Source organism: Symphodus melops (genome assembly GCF_947650265.1).
Source record: "Symphodus melops genome assembly, chromosome: 19".
NCBI lineage: Eukaryota > Metazoa > Chordata > Actinopteri > Labriformes > Labridae > Symphodus > Symphodus melops.
In genome coordinates, this window is record NC_136709.1 from 2,448,161 (window position 1) to 2,470,191 (window position 22,031).

The 22,031-nt window shown below is 41.4% G+C and overlaps 1 protein-coding gene across 2 annotated transcripts; it reads right to left on the bottom strand.

Moving 5' to 3' along the window:
- Nucleotides 1-3,313: 3,313 nt before the first annotated feature.
- gpr68 (G protein-coupled receptor 68) lies at nucleotides 3,314-21,529 on the bottom strand. Of its 2 annotated transcripts, none has more exons than XM_079369984.1 (7): nucleotides 21,458-21,529; nucleotides 8,151-8,452; nucleotides 7,426-7,575; nucleotides 6,846-6,979; nucleotides 6,475-6,697; nucleotides 5,685-5,865; nucleotides 3,314-5,601 (listed from the first exon to the last, which is right to left on the bottom strand). In XM_079369984.1, the coding sequence occupies exons 2-7, from the start codon at nucleotides 8,247-8,249 to the stop codon at nucleotides 5,126-5,128; spliced, it is 1,263 nt and encodes a 420-aa protein (XP_079226110.1). In that variant the 5' UTR covers nucleotides 8,250-8,452; nucleotides 21,458-21,529; the 3' UTR covers nucleotides 3,314-5,125. The 2 variants fall into 2 exon arrangements, with proteins under 2 accessions (XP_079226110.1, XP_079226111.1); XM_079369985.1 differs by lacking the exon at nucleotides 21,458-21,529 and adding an exon at nucleotides 10,129-10,211.
- Between the last annotated feature and the right edge of the window lie 502 nt (nucleotides 21,530-22,031).

The following is a 22,031-nucleotide window of genomic DNA, read 5'->3' on the forward strand; positions in this document are numbered from 1 at the left end:
AAATAAACATCATGCTGTATTGAAGAAGACCTGAGACCATACATTCATAGGAAAAACGGAAGTAATAAATGTACAGAGAGAACGCTCCCTTTCTTTTCAGACTGAGAGGAAGTTCTGCTCAGCTCGTCTGTGCAGAGTTAGTCGCTGCAAACACATGTAAAAATGCTCAAATTGAACTTAATGGAGTTTCATTGATTTTTGTCCACAAAATGCTCTTTCTACTAAAACTTGATCTCAGTTTGTAATCGAACTCCTCAGCTTCTATTAACAACTTTTAATTCAACACCATTAGAAAAACATCATCTGTTGGATGATTTTTTTTATTTATTTTTTCATGAGCAGGAAAAAGAAACGTCTGTGCTTGAAATATTACAGTCATGATCATATTCTGTGTTGGTAAAATAAGTTGTACAGCTGTGGAAGACTCTGCAGTTTTATACTCGTTTAGCATCACATTTGATTTTTCCGGGCTACTTTGAAAACATCTCAGCTGTATGGTTGATGAAATGACCATATAAACAAGGATAATCATTTTCAGATAGACTCTGAGGTTACAAGGCAAAGAATACATATCGTCATACAAACCCTTGAAATGCATTACATGCTCGGAGATGTGGGAACATTGAGTGTGATTGTTGCAGCCTTACACAAATCAAGTCAGACAGTCAGAGCATTACCATCTCTGATCATACGGTCCAGGACTGATTCTAAGTGTATTCTGATTTAAAGAGGGTGCTGCAAGAAAGAAATGTGTTTCTCTGTAAGCCTAAGCTTTACATTTCTGACATTTGTAATTTACCCGAAGCAGAGACTGAGCCACAGAGAGGGAGAGGCAGGAGACAGAAACAGCTGAGGTTTGTTTCCCAGACACAGTTTTAAAGCAACTTTCTTCGAAACAGTAAATCATATTGTGTTTCCAGGCTGAAGGCAAATCAGACTCTGGTTGGTGCATGACTGAATGAGAGAAGCTGGAGGGAAAACTTCAGGGTCTGTTTAAAGCTTGATGTGAATAGACCTGCAAACACTGATATGGGAAACCTGCAAAGACCAAGCATCCATGAATGCATCATCAAAACGCATACACGCTCTGTGCACAGTGCTGCTTCCATCACTAATGGTCATTTAAATGGTTCAGATAATCCTGTTCATTGCTCACTCCCCTCCTGCAACAGAGTGTTCTGTTTTATCACCTTTGTCACAGCATCCTTTCTGTCCTTGTGTGGATATCCAACAGTATCTTTAGTGTGTTGAGTCAGTGACAGAACATTATATTTAAATATAATGTGGATGTCAGTAAATAAACACAGTTGGACCACAAAGAGAAAACCAACATCTCATCATCCAAAACCTTTAAAGAACCTGCTGCAGCTGCCGTCTTCCACTCCTCTTTATGTTTCCCTCTTTTATCTGAAAGAGCTGCTTAAGGAAGACAATGAAGTAGGATCATGTGGAGCAACAGCTTGGAACAACTTGTGTCCACATTTCTACATAGAGGGGAAAAAGGTTGTTTAAAGATGATGTTGTTAGGTTTGGTTTAAATCGAAGCCCTCCGCAGAGACTGGCACAGGTAGTTTTAATAAACACAAAGAGCAGGCAGTGGAGGCAGGGCACAGGAAACGCAGACACTGAGACTGGTGAACAGCGAGGCACATCAGCTGATACCTGAGCACAAAAAAAAAAACACAGCTAAGAAAATACCAAGAGCAAGAATAAGCAGCTAAACCTCACTGAGACGCAGAGCACTGAGGAAGAAGAAGGAATGATCTGGAACAAAAAAAACTCAACCCAAATAATCAAACATAACGGACGCTGAATGCTTGCAATACATATACTGTTCCAATAGTTAAATGTCCTTCAAGTTTACAGCATCAAATGTTAAATTCCTCCCATATTGTTATATTCTTTCACTGACACTTTTTTTTTCTTGCGACATTTAAAATAATCCTGACAATAAGCATCTGAAATCATATCTGGACGGAAACCTCATCCTTTCGCCTTCATTCACATTCTCTGTAGTCAGTTCAAACTTTTTGTAACCCTGTCACATTTATTCAAAAGAGAAATGTCGTCCTTAGAACAATAAGATCATCTAATAAATAGTTAAAGAAAAAAAAGGCCAAGAACAGAGGCAAGTTGTGACACATTGTCCCTCTCTTCTTTTGCTGCGTCACTCTGTCCTCATCTCCCTTCATCTCCTTTTCAACTTCGGCTTTTGACTCCAGAGTTTAAAATGACTTCCTGCTGGACGCAAACAGAAGCCAACACGCACAGCTACCACTTCACGGAGATTACACCACTACACACGCTCTGTTTCCAAGAGCTTCTCTTCACACATGCAAACACTCAGACGCGCACTCAGCCTCCACAGGAAAAGATTCTGTTACGAAAACAAACACGAGGACACGCAAAGAACACATTTGTTTTCACACACACTGATTTTAATTTTCATCTCCCAATTCACCTGAGAACTTTTCATTATTAATCTCCGAACACTAATAAACACTGATAACTCATATCCAGCCAAACACAACATCATTTAACTCCGAGCTGAGGTAAAGAGCTGCACTCACTGGGGATCCAAGAGCCTGTCGGGAACCTCGGCAAAAACCAGAGGGTGGGCTCGTTGAACTGTCATTGCAGAATGTGCACATTTTAGGCTGCTTTGGCGCCCCACTCGTGCCTGCTGACAAGCAGCACCTCTGCACTCCAGCGTAGAACTGTAACAGTAAGAGTGAAATGTCATTGTTGTACATGTTTTAATTTTTATCAAATGAAGATGCTCTAAAATGTTATAATGTGAAGACAATGCACAATGGTGGTGTGTGTGTGTGTCTGTGTGTGTGTGTGTGTGTGTGTGTGTGTGTGTGTGTGGGGAGGGGGGGGGGGGGGACCTGCTGGGGCTCTGAGGATTTTGCTAAATCAAGTATTTTTTAATTTGCACATTTTCTTTAAGGTCTAAGTGAGAACTGATTGACTTTGGACGAATCTTGCCAAACATATTTTAGCATGTTAACAAGCTCTAAAACCCGCATTTTAACTTCAACTTTATTGTGCCTGAATGGAAAATTTGTTTTGCAGCTCGGTGGATTCTGACAACAGAAACAACATTAAATACATTAAATACATAAACACATCATCACCACATGACTGAGATGACTTCACAACGCCATGAACGCCACACACGTCTGTGGCCTGGTGTCATGAACGAAGGACGAAGTGAGCGACAGCTGCATCGATTTCAACGACAGAGACACACACACACACACACACACTTTGCTGCGTGTCCGTTAAAAAATGACACGTATGAGCCGTGTCTTTGTTTGTTTGTCTGAGTTCCTCTCTTCCCTTGTATTGTTTGAATTGTGTGTAAAAGAAGAAATAAAACTACAAATAAAATAATTACAAAATGACAAACTTTTTTTTGTAGAAATGTCGACGTTTTATAAAAAATATTCTTTATCACGTTTGCCACTGAATATATTACATTAACATATAGTCTGTTTAACATTATGACAAGATGCTCTAGCTGACATTTATATTATATCCTCGCTGAGTTAAATATCTAACCCTGTCAGTTCATTTTGAAGTTACATTTCGTACCTGATCATGAAACGAGACCTTCGTACATTCAGTTCAAATATTCGTCCAAACATGTTTCCAGATACAAGTTGAAACTTAACATTTCATGTTCGTTGATTACTGTGTCTACAGATTCTTAAAATACAACGTTATGACCGTAACAACGTGGTTTACATACATGCATTATGTAAACTTTAGTGATTGTTACCCTTTATATATTCTCCTATATAGGAAATGTACTGACCTGCACAGGTGGATGCAAAGTTTGAACACAATAAACTGCCTTCTAAAGACTCTCACATTCCTGTCATCAATCTGCGATCACTCTGAAGGGGAAATAATCGATGAAGGCAGGGGTAGACCAGCAACTCCTGTTTTCTGAGGGGAGGTCGCTGTGTTTGTTGTTGGGGTGATTCTCGAGTCGTAAGGGGCCCCTCCAACCAGAGTTGATGAGCATCATAGCCTGCCAGGGTCCTTGTTCTGTTTTCACTCCCACACAAATCATTCCTCTTCTTTTTCCATCAGCTTTGGTTTGTAGATGCAAGCGACGCCTCCCAGGGCTCGGAGAGGCCGTGCTGTCAGATGGGGCCTCTCAAGGGAGGTTTTCTGTCGCTGCAAAATCCTGCACAATCCTTTGCTGTGGCATAAGGTTTGACAAGCAGTGTCTCTGAGTGCGTTGGCTTTGGAGAGGGCAATCAATAAAAAAAATATGTAAATGAGCAATAAACTATTGATGAGGCCAGATTTCAGAAAGATCATACATAAAGGTTGTCTGACGACAAAGTGGGACCAAATGCAGTTTGATTGTGATTTTAATCGAGGTTTTTAAAGCTATATTTTTGTTGTTTGTTGAAACATCAGGACCATTTCTGCAATCTCAAACTCCACTTTAACCCCTCAGCTCCCACCTCCCCTCCTGCCCCCGCACCCCACTTCCTCTTTTACCACCAACTGTCTGTGAGACGGAGAGCAGAAAACCAGATTCAGGGATCTATTGATCTGTTCGTCTCTTTTGTGCCAACTCTCAAAGGAAACACTCATTTGCGATGCGCAGCTCTCTGCACCAAAAAATGTATTTCATATTTTACCTTATTTTATTTCATATCTTTACCGTACCTTATTTTATCTACAATGCACCGTGGGGAGGGGGGGGAAACATAATTTTGATTTCACTGTATTTCTGACATATTTTGGAATTGACAATAAAGTAAACCTTGAACCTTGAACCTTATATCTTTACAGTGGACACAGCGTCCCTGAAATCGGCGGCGCCGTCTCTCTTCCCCCCTGTGGTGGCAGAGCGAACGGTCGGAGAGGGAGGGGTTCAATAGAGAAAACACACGTATGAAAAGGTGCGTGAGCCTCTGAGTGAATCTTATATTCACATTGGCTATTTTAGATTTCCAGTCTCATGTTAAGTATTTAAACTGGAGAGACACATGCTGATATCACTCTGAAAGAGGTGAACTTCCAAGTTTCAAGAAAATATTTTCCGCCTGATGACGTTAACAACCCTGCAGGTATGTTGTGGTTGTTTTCTCCACTTTCAGTTCAAGCCGTTGATCTTGTTGTTTTCTTCAGCCCCCGCTTTGTTTTCACTCTGCTCCTGCATTGCGATCAAACAGCTGGGCTTCCCGTCAGTGTCCACACATTTTTCAAAGTCTGCGTTATTCTCTATAATTAAAGGTTTTACAGTTTTCTCCTCAGTCTGTGCGATTGAAGCGGTGTTTTTCCCTGAAGGTTCTGTTTTTGAGTTGTTCAGCGTGGTGGTGTGTTGGAGCAGCGTCACCGTTGGATGTCCGTTGTCTTCGTCGGTGGCGACCTCGTGGGAGTCTGTGGCGGGGTTGCTGGGGCTGGCGTTGCCGCGACGAAAGCAGCAACATAGCACCCTGGCGATTGGCCTGAAAATTGCCCGGTACAGGCCGTGGCGTGCGCTCTCGCTTACGAAGCAGTAAAGAGCGGGGTCGGCCACGCAGTTCAGGGTGGTGAGCAACAACGACAGGTGGTAGTAGTTAAATATTCCTGGAAGATAAAAAAAAAAAGGGGCTACATGGTTACAAATATTTAAATTCACTGGATTATGTGATGGAAAAAACAATCGCTACCTGCGATAAAGTTGCAGTCTCGCTCCAGCAGGGTGCGCACCAACAAAAAGACGTGGTAGGGGGAGAAGCAGACGAGGAAGATGAGGATGGTGCTGCTCACCAACTGTCTGACCCTCGTCTTCTGATCTGGCTGAGTCCCAGCGCTCCGACCCACAGCTCGCAGGACACACAGGTAGCTGACCTGAGCAGCAAGAAATATGCATTAGGATCTCTGATTTGTTTTTCTTGTTCTCTTAAGTAATAAATCTTTGTATGCTCAGTTTAATATTCTAAAAGCGCAAAAGGCATCAAGGAAGGAAGGTCGTCGTTGGATATCTTCCAGAGCTGGCTTTTTAAATACATGAGAGTCTTCCTGTCAGTCGGGACGGCCGCAGACGAGCAACAGAGTCTGACTCTATAATGAGTGTTTGCTCCTTGTCCAGTATGGTGTGTATGTACATGCAGCTGAACTCCAAAAAGTTCTGGATATTTTCATTTGATTTTGTGCATGTGTGAGCACGACTTTTGCGACGTACTGCTTTTAAAGGGATACTTCACCCATTTGCATGAAGCTTTGTATCATTAGAAACATGGTAGTAGTGTTGAATGGTCGTGAATCCAGCCCTCATTTTGCCCTGAGACGAGAAAAATGTGTTTTTCTTTTCTTGAAAGTTTTCTTCATGTGATGCAAAAAGCGTCATTTTGAGGGTTGGATTCACGGCCATTCAACACTACTACCATGTTTCTAATGATACACAGCTTCATGTAAAAGGGTTAAGTATCCCTTTAACTCTCAGTACGCTTCACCCACCGATAGGATGGCCAGCGGGAACATGAAGCCGATGGTGAAGCGGTAATAGTTGATGGGATACTCCCACGGCTTCATGGGGTAATGCTCGAAGCACACCGATTGGTTCTCGGGGTTTTGGCTCAGTTCTTTATGTCTGAAGAAAACGACGCCCACGGCGATCTCTTTCAGCCAGATGACAGCGCTGACGACCCACGCCGCTCGCATGGAGCGCAGAGACGTGAACCTGGAGGAGGAAGGAAGGAAGGAAGGAAAGGAAGGAAAGGAAGACAGAAAGAAAGAAAGAAAGAAAGAAAGAAGAACAGATTTTTTTTAAGGATGTCTGTTTTTTGAATCAAGATAAAATTGGTGATCTCGCCCGTCATCCAGCTAACCTTAAAGGATGGACAACAGCCAGGTAGCGATCCAGACTGATGCAGCAGAGAAAACCGATGCTAATGTAAATGTTCTCGTAGAGCAGGAAGCCACACAGCTGACACAACCACTCCCTGTGAGACCAGTTATCATCCTGAAACCACATCAGGTTCATTATAGGAAAGGCATTAGCAACACGTGAGGGATACACTGCGGTCACATTACAAGGGTTTACATCCAAACATTAGCACTATGTGTGTCTCGACACTAATTCAAGGAAATGTTCACAGAAACACAATCAACAGCGAAAAACTTGAGTGTATAATTAAGGTGCTATATTACAATCTTTCTGTGATGCTTTGGAAAGGTGTGTGTTTTGGTGGTGTGAGTGGGTGGAAAGGAAAGAAATTGTGGTGTAACAGCAGATGGTTATCAGAAGAAATAATGCAGAAGTAAATACATCAATAATTAATCTCACATTCCTTCAGTAGTGAAGCAGTAATAGTGACATATTCCTCTCTAAAGACACACAGTCAACAGAAACATTATCAGCACATTTAAAAGAAATGAAAGATTCATTAAGAGTGTTTTTTCTTTTACCTGGAAGAAGTACTGCAGCCACAGCGGTAATGACGCCAGGTACAACAGATCGGACACAGTGAGGTTCATTAAATAAACTCCCAGCTCGTTCTTCTGCTTCAGCTGCACAGCAGCGTGGTACAGAGAGTACAGGTTGGAGGGGACGCCGATCTTAAAGAGAGAGAGGGAGGATCATTCATTATCTGGATTCTGTGACATCCGACAGATTTTAAAAAACGCTTTGAGATTGAATTGAGCATGATGAGAAAATGTTTCCTGTCACACTGAACTAGATTCACAACCAAACCTTCGACTCTTAGCTGTGCAGTTTACAGGCGCCATTAAAAAAACCTCCTATGTTTAAAGAGTTCTACTGTATGTAAAGTTAGGACTGGATAGTTGTACACAAAGCGTCTTTGCCTTTAAGAGAGCTGCTCAGGTGTTCACCTGTGAGGACGACTTCTAACAGACTTGTTCTGCAAACACAACATGAATAATATTATTTAATCTTGTGAGGTAAACCTCAAACGTTATTTATGCAGACCTTACAATCCAGTTTCTCTACATGTGGTCACGTCCAAGCCTCCCCACTCAGATTCCTCTGAGAAGGTTTCTAAGTCACAATAAGCTCTTAACACCTGGTGAGGACGGTTTCAGCGAAGTGAGCGGCTCTCTGAGAGCGTCGTCAGAAGGTTTGACAACATGGAGGATTGTCTCGTTCAGGTTTGAAAGTTGATCATGCTCACCAACAGCACGATGATGTACACACAGGAGAAGAGGTACTGGTGGATCTCATGACTGATGGTACAGTTTATCACTTCGTCTTCGGACATGATGAACACCATCACACCCCGCTCACAAGACGCCCCCTCTAACACACACTCATATTTTTAGACATGTTCACAAACAAGGTTTAACCACAGACACGTCCGCCCACACACACACACACACGCACACACACTTCTTCATGCTTGCTGGAGGTCTCAGTGATGGCTTGAAGTGGTCATCTTATTCTTCTTCTCTGATTAAGTCCAGTTTATTTCGGCTGCTGTGGAAAAGAGAAGAACATTTTTCAGGTGTTTTGTTTCCAACACGTAATTCAATGCAGCATCTTCTAAATTAGTGGCTCACCCGATGCAGCACTCCACATCCTATTTAGTAGTTACTGCTAGTAATATACACAATTTTATGAATTGCATTGTTACTACAAATGTATTTCCTTCTGCATCTCTCTTCTTTTAAACCTGAACAGTCTCATCATGACTCTGCTCCAGCTTTCTGCCTCTTAAAGGAGGGTTTTTCTCACCACTGTAACTTTGCTGAGCGTTGCTTCGTGCTGTGCTCGTGGCAGATTAATGATGAGTCTTTGTACATAACAACGTCTGCATGTCAAGATGAGACATCTGTATCTGTCATGTGACGCGCAGGAAGAATAGCTAAACTCTCATAGGGATCCTAACAAATACACAAAGACACATCAAGTGAATTAGTGCAATACCAATAATTCTTTATATGAAAGTCAGTGCATTATAAATACATTTGCACTTCAGCTTGAGGAGAAGATAAATACATTCAGCTCATAACCAACAGTTATATTGAGGAAATGAAGGTCACTAAAAACTGGCAGGATTCTTAAAACGGCTTCAGAAGTCACTCAGACTGTTTGTGAAGAAGACAAGCTTCCTGTTGAAACCACAAATGCATCCTGTCTTTCCATTTCGTTAAACAAAAGGCCGTCACCTACCTCAGTGTTTGAAATTTGTTGAGTTGCACGCATTCAACAATTTCAAAAACCAGTGACGCAAGATTCATGATCTCAGTGATTGGACACACTGATGAGTGTGTTGAAGCCTGGACATTATCATCATAATTACATTTTTATTTTTCACAGGAAGTGATAGAAGGAGAGAGTATGGGAGGCCATGCGGCGAAGGGCCGAGGTGGGATTTGAACCCCCAGCCGCTGCAATGAGGACTATGGCATCTGTACATCAGGCGCACGTGATCTTTTCAAGATCACATTTTCTAAATCACAAATGTTTTTTTTTTGTGTGGGAGCATACCCACAACAAGGTAGTTAGTCACAAAAATGAAGGAAAAAAAAGGACAATCAGAATACATAAATCCCTATTTGCTAAAAACAAAAAACTTCACCACCATAAGGGAAGCTTTGTAAGAAATGAGTCATTCTGTTGCCTGCTCCTCCACCCACCCACCCCTCTCCACACCCCTCCCTTTACCCACAACCATCAAGAAGACCAAGGCAGACAAATAACCCACGAATCAAACACATACAATAAAAAAATAAATAAGAAGAAAAAAAGATAATAAATAAATAAAAAAGGACAGACATACCAACAAAAAATCACAAAAGATAAGAACTCCTCATTCCTTACAGAGCGGTTTGATTTAAAGAGAAGAAACTCTGCCAGTGCATGAAAGCAGCAGAGTGCTCGTAAACTACTATGACAGTCTGATAATGATATATAGAGAGGCCATGTAGGGTACAGTGAAGCACGACGTTCAGAGTAAAAGTCTCAGTCTGCATGTGCAGAAAATGCTGAACAGAAGTGAATAAAGTTACGCTCATTGTTTTAATTTATTCTGAACAGCTTCAGACTGAGCAACGTGGACGTTAATGCTCCAGAAACACAGATCTAATGTCTGCCCTGCTGCAATACAGCTGCAGCAAACTACAGACTGAATTATTAAAACAAACATTCACCTCTGATGCATCTCTGCTCCCATCAGCAGGACGAGTAAACACTCCTCCATCCTGCATCTTCAGACTCGACCTGACTCTCCACACAATGACTCTTACATGACGCTGCGACGTGAACAAAGGAGTTGAGATGCATTCAGAGATGCTTTCAGAATGACGGACCTGTCGATGTTTTACACAGAGATCACACCCTAACTGTGATTTCCTGTTTACTGACGTTGCTATGAATTCACAGGTCAATCAGTGAAATACACCGTCAGAGGAACATCATTTCTAGAAAAACAAAGGCCCACAAGTTGACATAAAAACTGAGAATAGCCAAATGAAGGACATTGCATGTTTTGTGTCACTGGCAAACTTAAAGGGAGGAGCTGAAAAACCAGGTCAAAAGACAAAGACTTGAAAGTTAGAGTCCCTGAATTTAAATGCAAGAGAGGAAGAAATTCAGCCGGACTGGAGAAAAGAAAAGCACCAGGCTCTCAGCGGGACGATGTCAGTGTTTCACACGAAAAGGAGCACTTCCTCTGCATCACAATGTTTGGAAGAAAAAGCTCGGACCTTGAACTCACCGTCTCACGGTGCGTTCATGCACATTTTAATATTTTATCATTAAAGTTATTCTCTACAAGCGTCCATTCTTAACCACTTTGAATTTTGACTGTCACTTTATCTTCCTCGCAGTACGTTTTATAAAGTGAAACATTGCACTCAATATTTGACTGCATTATAATACACCGACACGCCTTCAAACTTTAATGAACCAAAACCTGAGAAAAACACACGTTAAGATATCTGCAGCAGATTTGTAATCAAGGCAAACTCAGTCCGTCCTGTTTCAGACATGAAAGCCACACTTCACTTCTTCTAAGTCGTCTTGATTGATGTTGTTTGTATGAAAGCAGTCAGTGAGACTGAGCTGGATTTATGAACAGCCTTTAAGTGCAGCGTCGCGTCCCTTTTTTGTGACCTCTCGCTCCGGTGAAACACGACCGGGCCGAATGTGAGGCCTCTCAGTATAAACTGCTCTACATTTCTTTGTTTTGGCTTCTGAGCGTCTTTAGAATGGCTCCATAATAACACACTGTAAAAAACCATTTCGAGCCACTTTTACACCGCACACCGAAACCAAAAAGCATCGTCGCCATTCCCCTCACACGGCGTGCTTCTGTGTAGGATTCTGTTCCTCTCTGGGCGTCCTAAACAAACCACAGTCAGTGAGATTAAGGCACAGCTGGATAAACTGTGCATTCTTTAAGAGTCAGACTAACCCATGACTTTAACCCTTATTCAACCAGGTAGACGAACACGATAGCAAAATACATCCTGTAACTTTTGTCATCTCGTATTTGATCTTAAACACAAGGTCTGAAATCTGATCTCATATAAAAGATTGTTTTCTCTGCTCACCTGAACGTCTCCGACACAGGAGGGAACTTGGTGAGATTTCTTGCAGCCGCGCTTCACTGACCTCAATGCATCATTTAACCATCACTTCCTTATTTCACTCCGTCCCGTGTGGTCAGTGCATATTATAACTAAAGTGGGTGCACGATTGACGGTACATTAAGATCCGCTCAGGTCAGGAACTAAAGTTAGAATAACCACTTTGAGGTTGGACTCTCCACAAACCAGCTACACTGCAGTTTTAGACCCATCAGTGTTTACCAAAGAATCAAAGTGCAGGAATAAAACCCATCCAATTAAACACTTAGTCATTCATGTAGTGAAGTGTCATCAAACTGATGGTATTGTACTTTTAAAAGTGCTTTAACCCTTACTTATATTTACTGAAACAAAAAAACCCTGAGTCAGGCAGCGCTCAGTCTGTGAGAGAAACAGAGAATTAAAGGAACAATCACCGGTTCTCGTAGTAAGAAAAAGTACCAACTGGTAGCTGACCATTTATTTAACTTCAGACTTAATTCTCCCCTCAGACAGCAGGATCAATAATTCACACATTCCCTGTGATCATTAGTGTTTATGTATTCCCCTGAGGTGGGCTGAAAGCAGCAGCTGCTCTGTTGTAAATCAGACACCAACGAGGGTCCCGACACCGCTGAAAGCAACACTCAGGTAACACCCACACATCTTCATCATGACCTTCACCTTCATCCTCACTGTCATCCATCGTCATCCCAGTTTAAAATGTCCTTATCATTTAAACACACTGTGTTGCATTGGGAGACAGACTGAAATATCAGGTTTGTGTACAAGTGGACATCACAGCTTCAATTTTTGTTACTACCTTGTGAACTTGATGCAAACCACATAATCGTTGTTTGTTTTAGTTTTCCCACAAAGCACCAATCACCACTCGTTTCCTGGCACCAGTAACGACACAAGAATGTCGTAAGACTTTGGAGTCAGTTCGTCATGTCGACCTCGTCCAGACTTCCTTAAAACGATTCATCACAAACTATTACTGTGCATAATGTCAGCTCAAGTCAACAGAAGGAACACACACAAGTTTTATAGTAATCAAGTGTTTAGATAGCTTTACTTCCTGTCTGTTGTGTGATTATTACTTCTTGCCAACAAAACCACCAGAAACAACAAGTTCTCTCTCTCTCTCTCCCCCCCTCGTTGAGGATTTATGGGTCTGCGTCTCCGCTGTCTCTCTAAATGTGCAGTAGGTAACTGATTCACTCACCTGCAGCCATGTTTGATTTACCACACGCCCGCAGGAAGGAAACCGAATCCTTCTAAAGGCAACCCTGACACGCTCTCACTTCACGCGTCCACACTGTTTACACTCAAGTGAATCAATAAGAGAGGGGGAAAAAAAAGAAAAAAGAAAAAAGCTTACTGAGGAGTGTTACAGGAAATAACTTCACTCCATGTTTTCTACTGTCCATCCCTCGGGGGAAATTATCAGTATTAGTTCCAGCAGCCGTAAATCAGCTGCTTCTCTGGACACGTTTTGATTCATGCTCAGCTTCTGCGAGTGCTCTCCGAAACAGATCTGATTCATCGTCTACACATCCATGAAGCACGGTGATGTACATCCGACTACACTGTTCATCAACCTGCCTGACGAGTACAATGGTGAAAAGTCCCAATGGAGCCACACGTGAAGATAATCCATTCTTACTTTATGCTTTCAATCAATCAATCTTTATTTGTAAAGCGTCAATGAATAACTCATGTTATCTGTTATTCATTGTTATGTTACAAAGAAAACTGGAAGGATTTCTCTCTTCTCTTTGTCCACACTTCAGAGGTCGGAGCAGGCAGTGCATCTAAATCTTCAACACTGTATTCCATGTTTTCATTTCATGCGGAGCTGCAAACTACGAGCCAAAATAGCTATTAGTCGATTCGAAGATGGTTGAAAGCTTCCTGTTCTAATATTTGATCCATCCTTTGGGTTCCAGCATCTTTAACTTCAGCATGTGCAGCTTGTCTCTGTTACTTAATAAAGAACATTTAAGAGCCTTGGTTTTGTTTTTCGGGTTGTTGATTGGACAAAAGAGGCTTTTTAAAAAAAATCATCATCATATTGGGCTCGAGAAGGTTGTGTCTGTCCCTTTTTCTCTTTTTTTTTGGATATCTTAAAGAGTTACTAATGATTTCTTCACATACTGTCAGCTGCAGTCCTGATCACAAATTGTTAAAACATCAGCATAAAAAAAGTCATTTTGTGAAACGATCTGATTTCTTATCCCAACCGTCTCAACCCATCTGAGCTTCTGACAGTGACAAGCTCATCACAAAGCTATCATCAGATCTGAAGGGCTGAATCCTCCTTCAGGTTATGTGCTGATCAGACTTTGATTAAAATCAAATGAAATGAGTGTTTCCTTCTTCTCATGGTGTACGTGATTATCCTCACACACATCAACAGCCTGAATGTGTGTAAACCTTGCTGCTCTTGAACTCTGCAGCTCTCAGGGGTTACATCTGAGGTTTCCTCATCAGTCATTCTGAAAAACAACCGTCCTATTTCGAGGTAACGCAAACCACATAAAGCACCCATCTTCTTCTGTTTATTTACACCCTTGTGTGAGAATAAAAGCAAAGGACTTTATAATCCATCCAGCAGGAAATATAAATGTTCATCCAAACCTCATTTTGTTTCTGTCGAGACAGTTCAGACAACAACAAAAGATAGCCACAGGGTTTATGCAGAGATTAAGTAAGAACTTAAACTCAAAACTTAGAAAAAGGAATTTGGATAAGGATGAAATCTTATTACATATTTAAAAAAAAAAAAAAAAAAAGTCATATGTTTGAATAAGAGAGATTCCATCCAATCAAATGTTTCCATCTGTCTGCGTTTGACCGCTTTGTTGTCTTTAATTAACAAAAAAATTTGAAGTTTCAGTGCCGTGTGCACTGAGGGTTTATACTGTAACCTTAAGGTAAACACATTATAAATATTAACATAGCAATATGCACTGGAATAGAAAAATATAGCCTTAGGTTGAGTAATAAAGGAACGTCAAAGTGAAGTTTAACTTCAGCTTTCTTGCAGGAGCTGCAGCCGGCTTGATGATTCAGCCTTTCTCAGTGTGATAAGCTAACGCCACATAGCAGCCACAGGCAGACTATAACTCAGAGTCAGTCACCAAATACATTCAAATGTTAAATCATGTGTTTATCTGCAAGGAGTGGAAGCAGCGTCATAGGAGGACATTTAGCGTTAAGTCATCTTGAACATCAGCTCCCTTCAGTTTGTGTTTCTCCTCTGTGTCAAAATGTACGTTAGCATGTATGAATAAAACATCCCACGTAAAATCATAATACCTGCACAGTGAAAAGAAGGATGAAACCGTATCCAGCATACTGTAAATAAGAAATGAGCTTTTTGTAAGCCAGCTTCAGGTCATAATAGTGTAGTTACCTGAGTGACAGATATGCAGTTTATAATAGGGTTATATTTCAATTCACTGTTTGACCCCCAAACACCTGCAAGCAGCGAGCACAGAATATTAACTCAGGTATCCTGTGGTCTTTAAAGCTGCTACCACCGAGGTCTAGAAGCCTGCTGCCTCGCCTGATTTGTCATGTTTGGGGGTTTTGGTGTGCTGTGCCACGTGTGTTTGTTTTGTTCTCCCTGTCTGTCTACTCCCTCTGTGTCTCCCTTCCCCCAGTAATTAGCGATCAGTTTCAGGTTGGCTCACAGGTGTCTGCAATCCAATCAGCACACTATTTTAGCCGGCTCAATCCATGCTGCCGGCGCCAGATTATTGTTCTTCCCTCATGGGTTTGTACTCTCCGTGTCAACACCAGTTCTCTAGTGACTCTGTGAATGCTCGTTTTTGATTGTCGTGTTTTTGACCTCTCGTGTTTTTTCTCCCTCTCGTTAGTTACCCAAGCCTGCCCCCCGTCGTCTCGTTCGTCTACATCTGGCTCAACTTCACGCGTGTTTTTGGACTCTGGGTTTTGGGATCACTTTCGAGTCACATTATATTTCATGTTACACATTCTAGTCACCTTATATTTCATGTAGCACATTATAGTCACATTAGATTTCATGCAACACATTCTTGTCACATATTTCATGTAGTACATTTATTCACCATTGTCACTCGCTGTTTAATAAATTATTGTTTGCATATTCTGTCTCTGAGTCGTGCGTCTGGTTCCAAATTCATTCTGAATCGTAACATGATTATTGGAATGAAAGACATTTTAAATCATGACCTATAGTGCTCTATCCAGACCCTCGTGCTGGGTGCCATATGAGTGTTACAATGCGACACCACACATCTCAATAAACAGAGTCATTTTGATATGGAGAATATGGTAGCTGCTGGTCAAACACAGGACTTTCAGATGGTGAGGTTTTTTTTAACACTATCACACAAAACACACTCAGGGGTCCAGCAGTGGAAAGGCGACTTCTTTGTTCTTCAGGGTAAAAAAAATCACAGTCAACTTTTATTGAACATGAAGTCAAGGAACTTGATAGTCCTTACTGGTCCTCCAGATTGTTCTCTTGAACTTAATGGACCCAGAACCATCATCAAAGGTTCTTCCAGAGAATCAGCATGCTCTCAAACACAGTCAGTCTTTTATAGAAAGTGTGACCCGCACAAGTAAAGAATAATATCCACTGGTGGAGCATCCAGAAAAGGTCAACATTTCCCATGGTTTTTTAAGTGCGACCTTGAGGCACCCTTGGGGAGCCCTGACACGTCTACTCGGGTCACAGTGGAGTCCATTAAAGCCAGAGCCCTAAAACGTAGCAAAGGGTGTTTCAATGGACTCGTACGTACTTGCAAGGATCCGAGAGGGCTTTATCAGGATTCAGCCACTTTTCATCAAGAATATTCCAGTGACCTGTAGGACCTTCAAAGACCACATCCCATCATCAAGAAACCCTGGACCCTGATGCACAACATCCCTCACTGCATGTCACACTTTACAGCTAACAGAAATCTAAAAAAAAAAATGCAAGGACTTGTTCTGTTCTTCTTCTTTTTTTTTGTACCAAAAGAAAAACAACTAAAATAAAATATTTTTAAAGAAAATGTAAGTACTTTCTGTGCCTCCCACAGAGACCACATGTAACTGCGAATTAAAGTTTGATTCTGGAAAAGGGAAGAAGCAGGAGGAGCGCAAATCACCAACTGCTGGCTCAGGAGGTAGCAATGCAAAATAACAACGCTTCTGCCATCTGTGTGTAACCTTGTGAGTGAATGGGTGAATGGGACATGTAGTATTTTTTTGAGTGGTGCGATGACGAGCACTATACAAGTACAGTTTGCAGAACTTCAGAAATGTTGTGGACGCCTGAAATTACAAGGAACTGTAGGAATCTCTGTGATCCCCACAGGAAGTCCTAATTTGTATTTTTGTATGGAGCATGAAACCTACGAGAGAACACTAAGGACCTGAGGTAGGGCCAACACATCCTCTTTTAGGTCACTTCACACAGATTTAGAGGCCAGTTGGACTCTCCTCAAGGCCTCTGGCATTCTGCCGTCTCCACATTTAGCACTTCCGCCTCAGCTGATTGTTGTATGTAAAGCCACTAACTTTACGAACAGGCCTTTTCTGCCTCTCTGCTCGCGTCTGCAGAGCGCTGAGATGGCCCTTTCAGGGATGAATGAGGTTAGTGTACACAAAGAGCAACTGCACTCTGTCCAACTGGTGCCCAATGTCTGGGCCTGGACCCAAGGGAAGACTGTAAGGAGATTAAAAAAGGGGTGCCTGAAAGCACAAGTCAAAAGCAATTACACTGCGATCAACAGTTACGTGAATGGTTGAAGGTTCTGCTCCGACTGTCGGTCAGGAAATCAAAATATGAGGACAGATATTCATTGCACTTGCTGTTTATAGATTCCAATTAATTTCCTTTATCATTTCTGGATATGACTTGATTTATTCAATAGACATAGTCATTTCTTTAATTCATGCTCTTTAGCCGTAGCTGATGATGCGATCGCTAATGCTTCACTGTTGATGTAAATGGCGAGTACTAATGGGCTGTGGTGCACCAAAAGTGCTTTGGCTGCACGGCTGCTCCTCCATTCATGTCAACACTGCTTACTAGAACTGAGTCATCCACAGAAAGATCGCCTGAAAGAATGTGTCTATATGTGATGGATGGGAAGTCTGAACGCAGGCTAAATTAAAAGAGCTGCCTGGCTGATCCTTTGTTTTTGTGGCTCTGGAGTCTAAACCTGCGAGCTAAAAGATGGCTTTCCCGGAAGACTAAACCCAGTTTGTTAATCAATGCCAGTCGCCCACTTCAAAGTGACACTGTGCAGTCAAACTTTGAGCAAACTTCCATAGCATGTGAGGTTGAGTTTAGGGGAAAGAAGTATTAGATGGTCCCAAAATACTGTAGTTCCTTTGATTTAGATATTTCCATTGGCTTTATTTATGGAACCCCAAAGCGCTTCTGATTCTTTATTTTGTTTTTTATTAATGTTATAGCTTCAAAGCTACTTCAGAAGAATAGGTGGAATTTTCTTTTGGGGGGGGTGCAGGTGCAGACCCAGGGTGACCAAAAGTTACCCCAGACCAATAACCTGAAAGATTGCAAGTGATCGATTGGAGAAAAACAAACAAATTGTATTGAGCTTCCAAAACTAAATAATGCAACGAAAAATTATGAACCAATACTGCAGAGCTGCCAACTCAAAACTAAATTGCCCAGAGGTGCCAGAAAACAAAAAACAAATGCCTTTACGGTGAACACAAAAGGCAGCAGATGCAACAAAACTACAGAGGACCCCAAGGCACGCACGCGCACACACACACACACACACACACACACACACACACACACACACACACACGCACCTGACTGCAGTTAGTTGATTCTCTTACCTATCTCACTGGGCAGAAAGAGTGAGTGTGCTCTTATTTGAAATAAAAACAAGGTACTTTAATGACTCTAATGACATCAGAGAGAGAGAGAGAGAGAGAGAGAGAGAGAGAACATTTCAAACAGGTCTTTGGTCCAGCATCAGTTCAAATCAATTTTTTTGGTGATACTAGGGATGTAAAATGTGAAGCTCTCAAATCTACAAAAGTTTTGTCCAGACAGCCAAAATCCTGCAGTGTGACGGCGGTCTGCTTGAAGTTGGCTCCAAGAGACCAAGAAGTCACAAACACACCAAATCAGAAGTGAACATGTTTACAGATTAAGAAAAAACAAAAAAGGTCTAATTAGTTTTTGTCCTAATGCACTTTTTTTTTTATATAACACAGTTTGGTGTATGTCTGACCTGATTGATGGGTGACACAGTTTGTCGAGAGGCTCAAACCCGCCTCAGCATGTCATTATGGTTTGATTGAAAGTTAGGCTGAGGCAGCATTTCCAGCATTGCGGCTACCGCAGATGAGCCTCCGGACCCCCTGCAGTAACTGATGGGGGACGTCACTCGGGTTTCATCTATTAATAATTACTGTCTATGTGTCTGACACATACAGGGAATGATTGCTTGTTGTGAGCAGCTGTAGTAAGCAGTCTGGTTATTAATTAATGTAATCAGTCACTCATCCAGTCAGCCTTTGCGTGAGTCCATAGCCTGCAACCAAGAGACATGTCTAATATGTCATGAACTCCAAATAAACTGCATGTGCCTGCAAAAGGAAGATGACGTAAATTCAACATGATGCACATTTGTAAAAACACTCCTTCTCCTCCCTGTCAGGTGACTGTGACGATCAGGGGCACTGACAGCCGATAGTGGTCAGTCAGGTGACGTCCAATTAGGATGTTCTCAGACCGGCTCCTTGCCTGCATGTCTCTCTCTCTCCTGACTTCGTACAATGAATTGTGTTATCTGTCTTAACACAACTTCCACCTGAAATCCCATTTCTTCTTCAGAGTGAGTTGAGATCAGTCTTTAGTCAATGGAGTTGATTTAAATGCTTCTATTTTGTTAATAAAGTTTGGATCGAGCCTTACACAGTCTGGAAACATATGAAGAAGAACTACTTACTACTGGTCTATAAAGCATTAAATGGTCTTGGCCCTAAGTACATGTCAGATCTACTTGTAGAATATAAAACATCCAGACCGCTCAGGTCCTCAGGAAGAGGTTTACTCAGTGTTCCCAGAGTCAGAATCAAACAAGGTGAAGCAGCGTTTAGTCACTACGCTCCTCACCTGTGGAACAAACTCCCTGAACACCTGAGGACTGCCGGCACACTCAACTCCTTTAAATCAGGCCTTAAAACTTTGATATTCGCGCAGGCTTTCAATTAGAAATATACTGTCTGCCTTACTGCAACACATTCTTCCTTTTTTAGGAAGAGTTGTTCCTTTATCGAGTATTTTCACCTTCATCCGTCTTTTAATGATGTATTTTGCATTCTTTCCTAAAGCTCTGTTTTAATGTTTTTATGTCTGTAAAGCACTGTGAATTGCCTTGTGTCTGAACAGTGCTATATAAATAAACTTGCCTTGCCTTGAATGTCAGTGCAGGCCAGAGTGAAACTTGCACAAATCCCTGCGTATATATCGAGGTGAGTTGCCACCATGATGTCAGTTATTGCTTTTTCAACAGTCAGTTTTTCACCGCCTCAAGTTCAGTTCAGCATCTTGGCCGCCATGTTTGATTCCTGACAAAAGCGTGGCACTGTGGAGGAGTAAGGGGTCGGCAAACCCCAAGTTTGCCTGTGCCCATGACCAACTCATCGGATTCAATTTTCTTTTGTAGCTGATCTAAGATAACTTTTTATCAGTCTAAAGAAGCTCAGAGAGCTCATGGAGCAAGATTCACTGCTTACTCTCAAAGAAATATAATAGATGTTTAAAAAAAAAAAAAAACTGGTGCCAAGACTTCTTGGAAAGTCTGTTTATAAAAAAAAAAAAAAAAAAAAAAAAAGGCACACCAAGACAGACTATTTGTCTGATATTTGCATCAAAAAGATCCAAAAGGCAACAACATTACAAACACAGCAAGTGAAGGTCAGTGACTGAATTAGCTACGATGACACGTTGCAGACAGCTCGCAAGATCCACGGCTCAAAGCAACCAATAGTCTTATTTTGCATTAATATAATTTTAAGACATGATTACATAAAAATAGTAAAAAAAATAAAATAAAAAAAGAGCTATAAAGACTGTGCCAAGCTGTAATATTTAATCCTGTTAAACATTTTTAATAAAAAGCCCTATAACAATTTACTCACTTTTGGATCCAGTCTCAAGTGGCCACTTACTGAAGTGCAGTTTTTGGCGTCCTCATGTCTCATTCCCATCTTTACTGTTTGTATTTATAAGCCTATTTCTTACAAATTGTCTTGAATCAAATCTTTTCTCTTCACATTTTTTACATTGAAACTGTTACTGCACTGCCTCTTAACTCAGTAGAAGTTTATGTTGACGTTAGATGGATCAAATATTTTCACTATATATTAAATATTTTCAATATGTTTCTATCGTCTCTCTGCACTGAATACTGTGATATTTGTGAAATCTACAACAGGTGAAACTGAGCTACCACTATTTTCCACACTTCAACACCATACACATAACTCTGTATGAATATTACATGAGGTACAATATTACAGTCCATGAACCTGAGAAATAAGAACTGCCATTTGAAATTCACTGAATCTGCACTTTCCTTTTCTGGAGCTTAAATAAATAAAACCAGTTATTTGTGTGCATACCAGCAGCTGACACGGCTTCATAGTTTAGATAAATAATGAATAACTCGAGTTTGTACACATCATGGAAGTATTCTAAATAAACACGTGCTCGCTTTGACGTTCAACAAAATCCACATACAACACGGATCTGCTGAAATGTCACAGTAACTAACACAACTGTAAATGTATCAACAAAACTCCACCTGATTGGTCTGAAAATAAAAAGCAAAAAGCTCAAGTTTAACCAGCTATTTAAACGCAATTTACTTACCGGACCTGACCGCTCTGAAGTCTGCAACACACTGACCTGCCGCCGTCTCTCTCTCTCTCTCTCTGTCTCTCTCTCTCTCTTTCTTTCTCCACGCGCGTGGTGGTTTCTCTTCTTCCTCATACACACCCACACACACACAGCAGATGCCGCATGTGTGTCTGAATGAAAAGCACTCCGACCAAATATATATGCAGCTCTCACATTGACTGTACTATGAATATTTGTAAGGTGAATCGTTTTAAGTGTAAACCAAGGTTTCCCAAAGCTTGGGGACTGGAGAGTTTCTGCACAGACTGTTCAATCAGAGCTGAAACAGATGCCGAGCCTGACTGATGGTTAATAGCCTACCAGTTATGTCTCTTGTCTTTATGACTCCCAGTGAGCGCTGTTGGGATTTCAATGTTTCATTTTGTTTGGAAGCATGTTAAAATCAGACATCAAATCTTCATCGTGTCACATGACATTTTTTTGTTCACATTAAAATGATGTTTAACTGCATTTCTCATTTTGCACCGATGGATTGTATCTGGCCCAAAAAGATGAGGTTTCCTCTGACACTCATGGTGCTTTCATA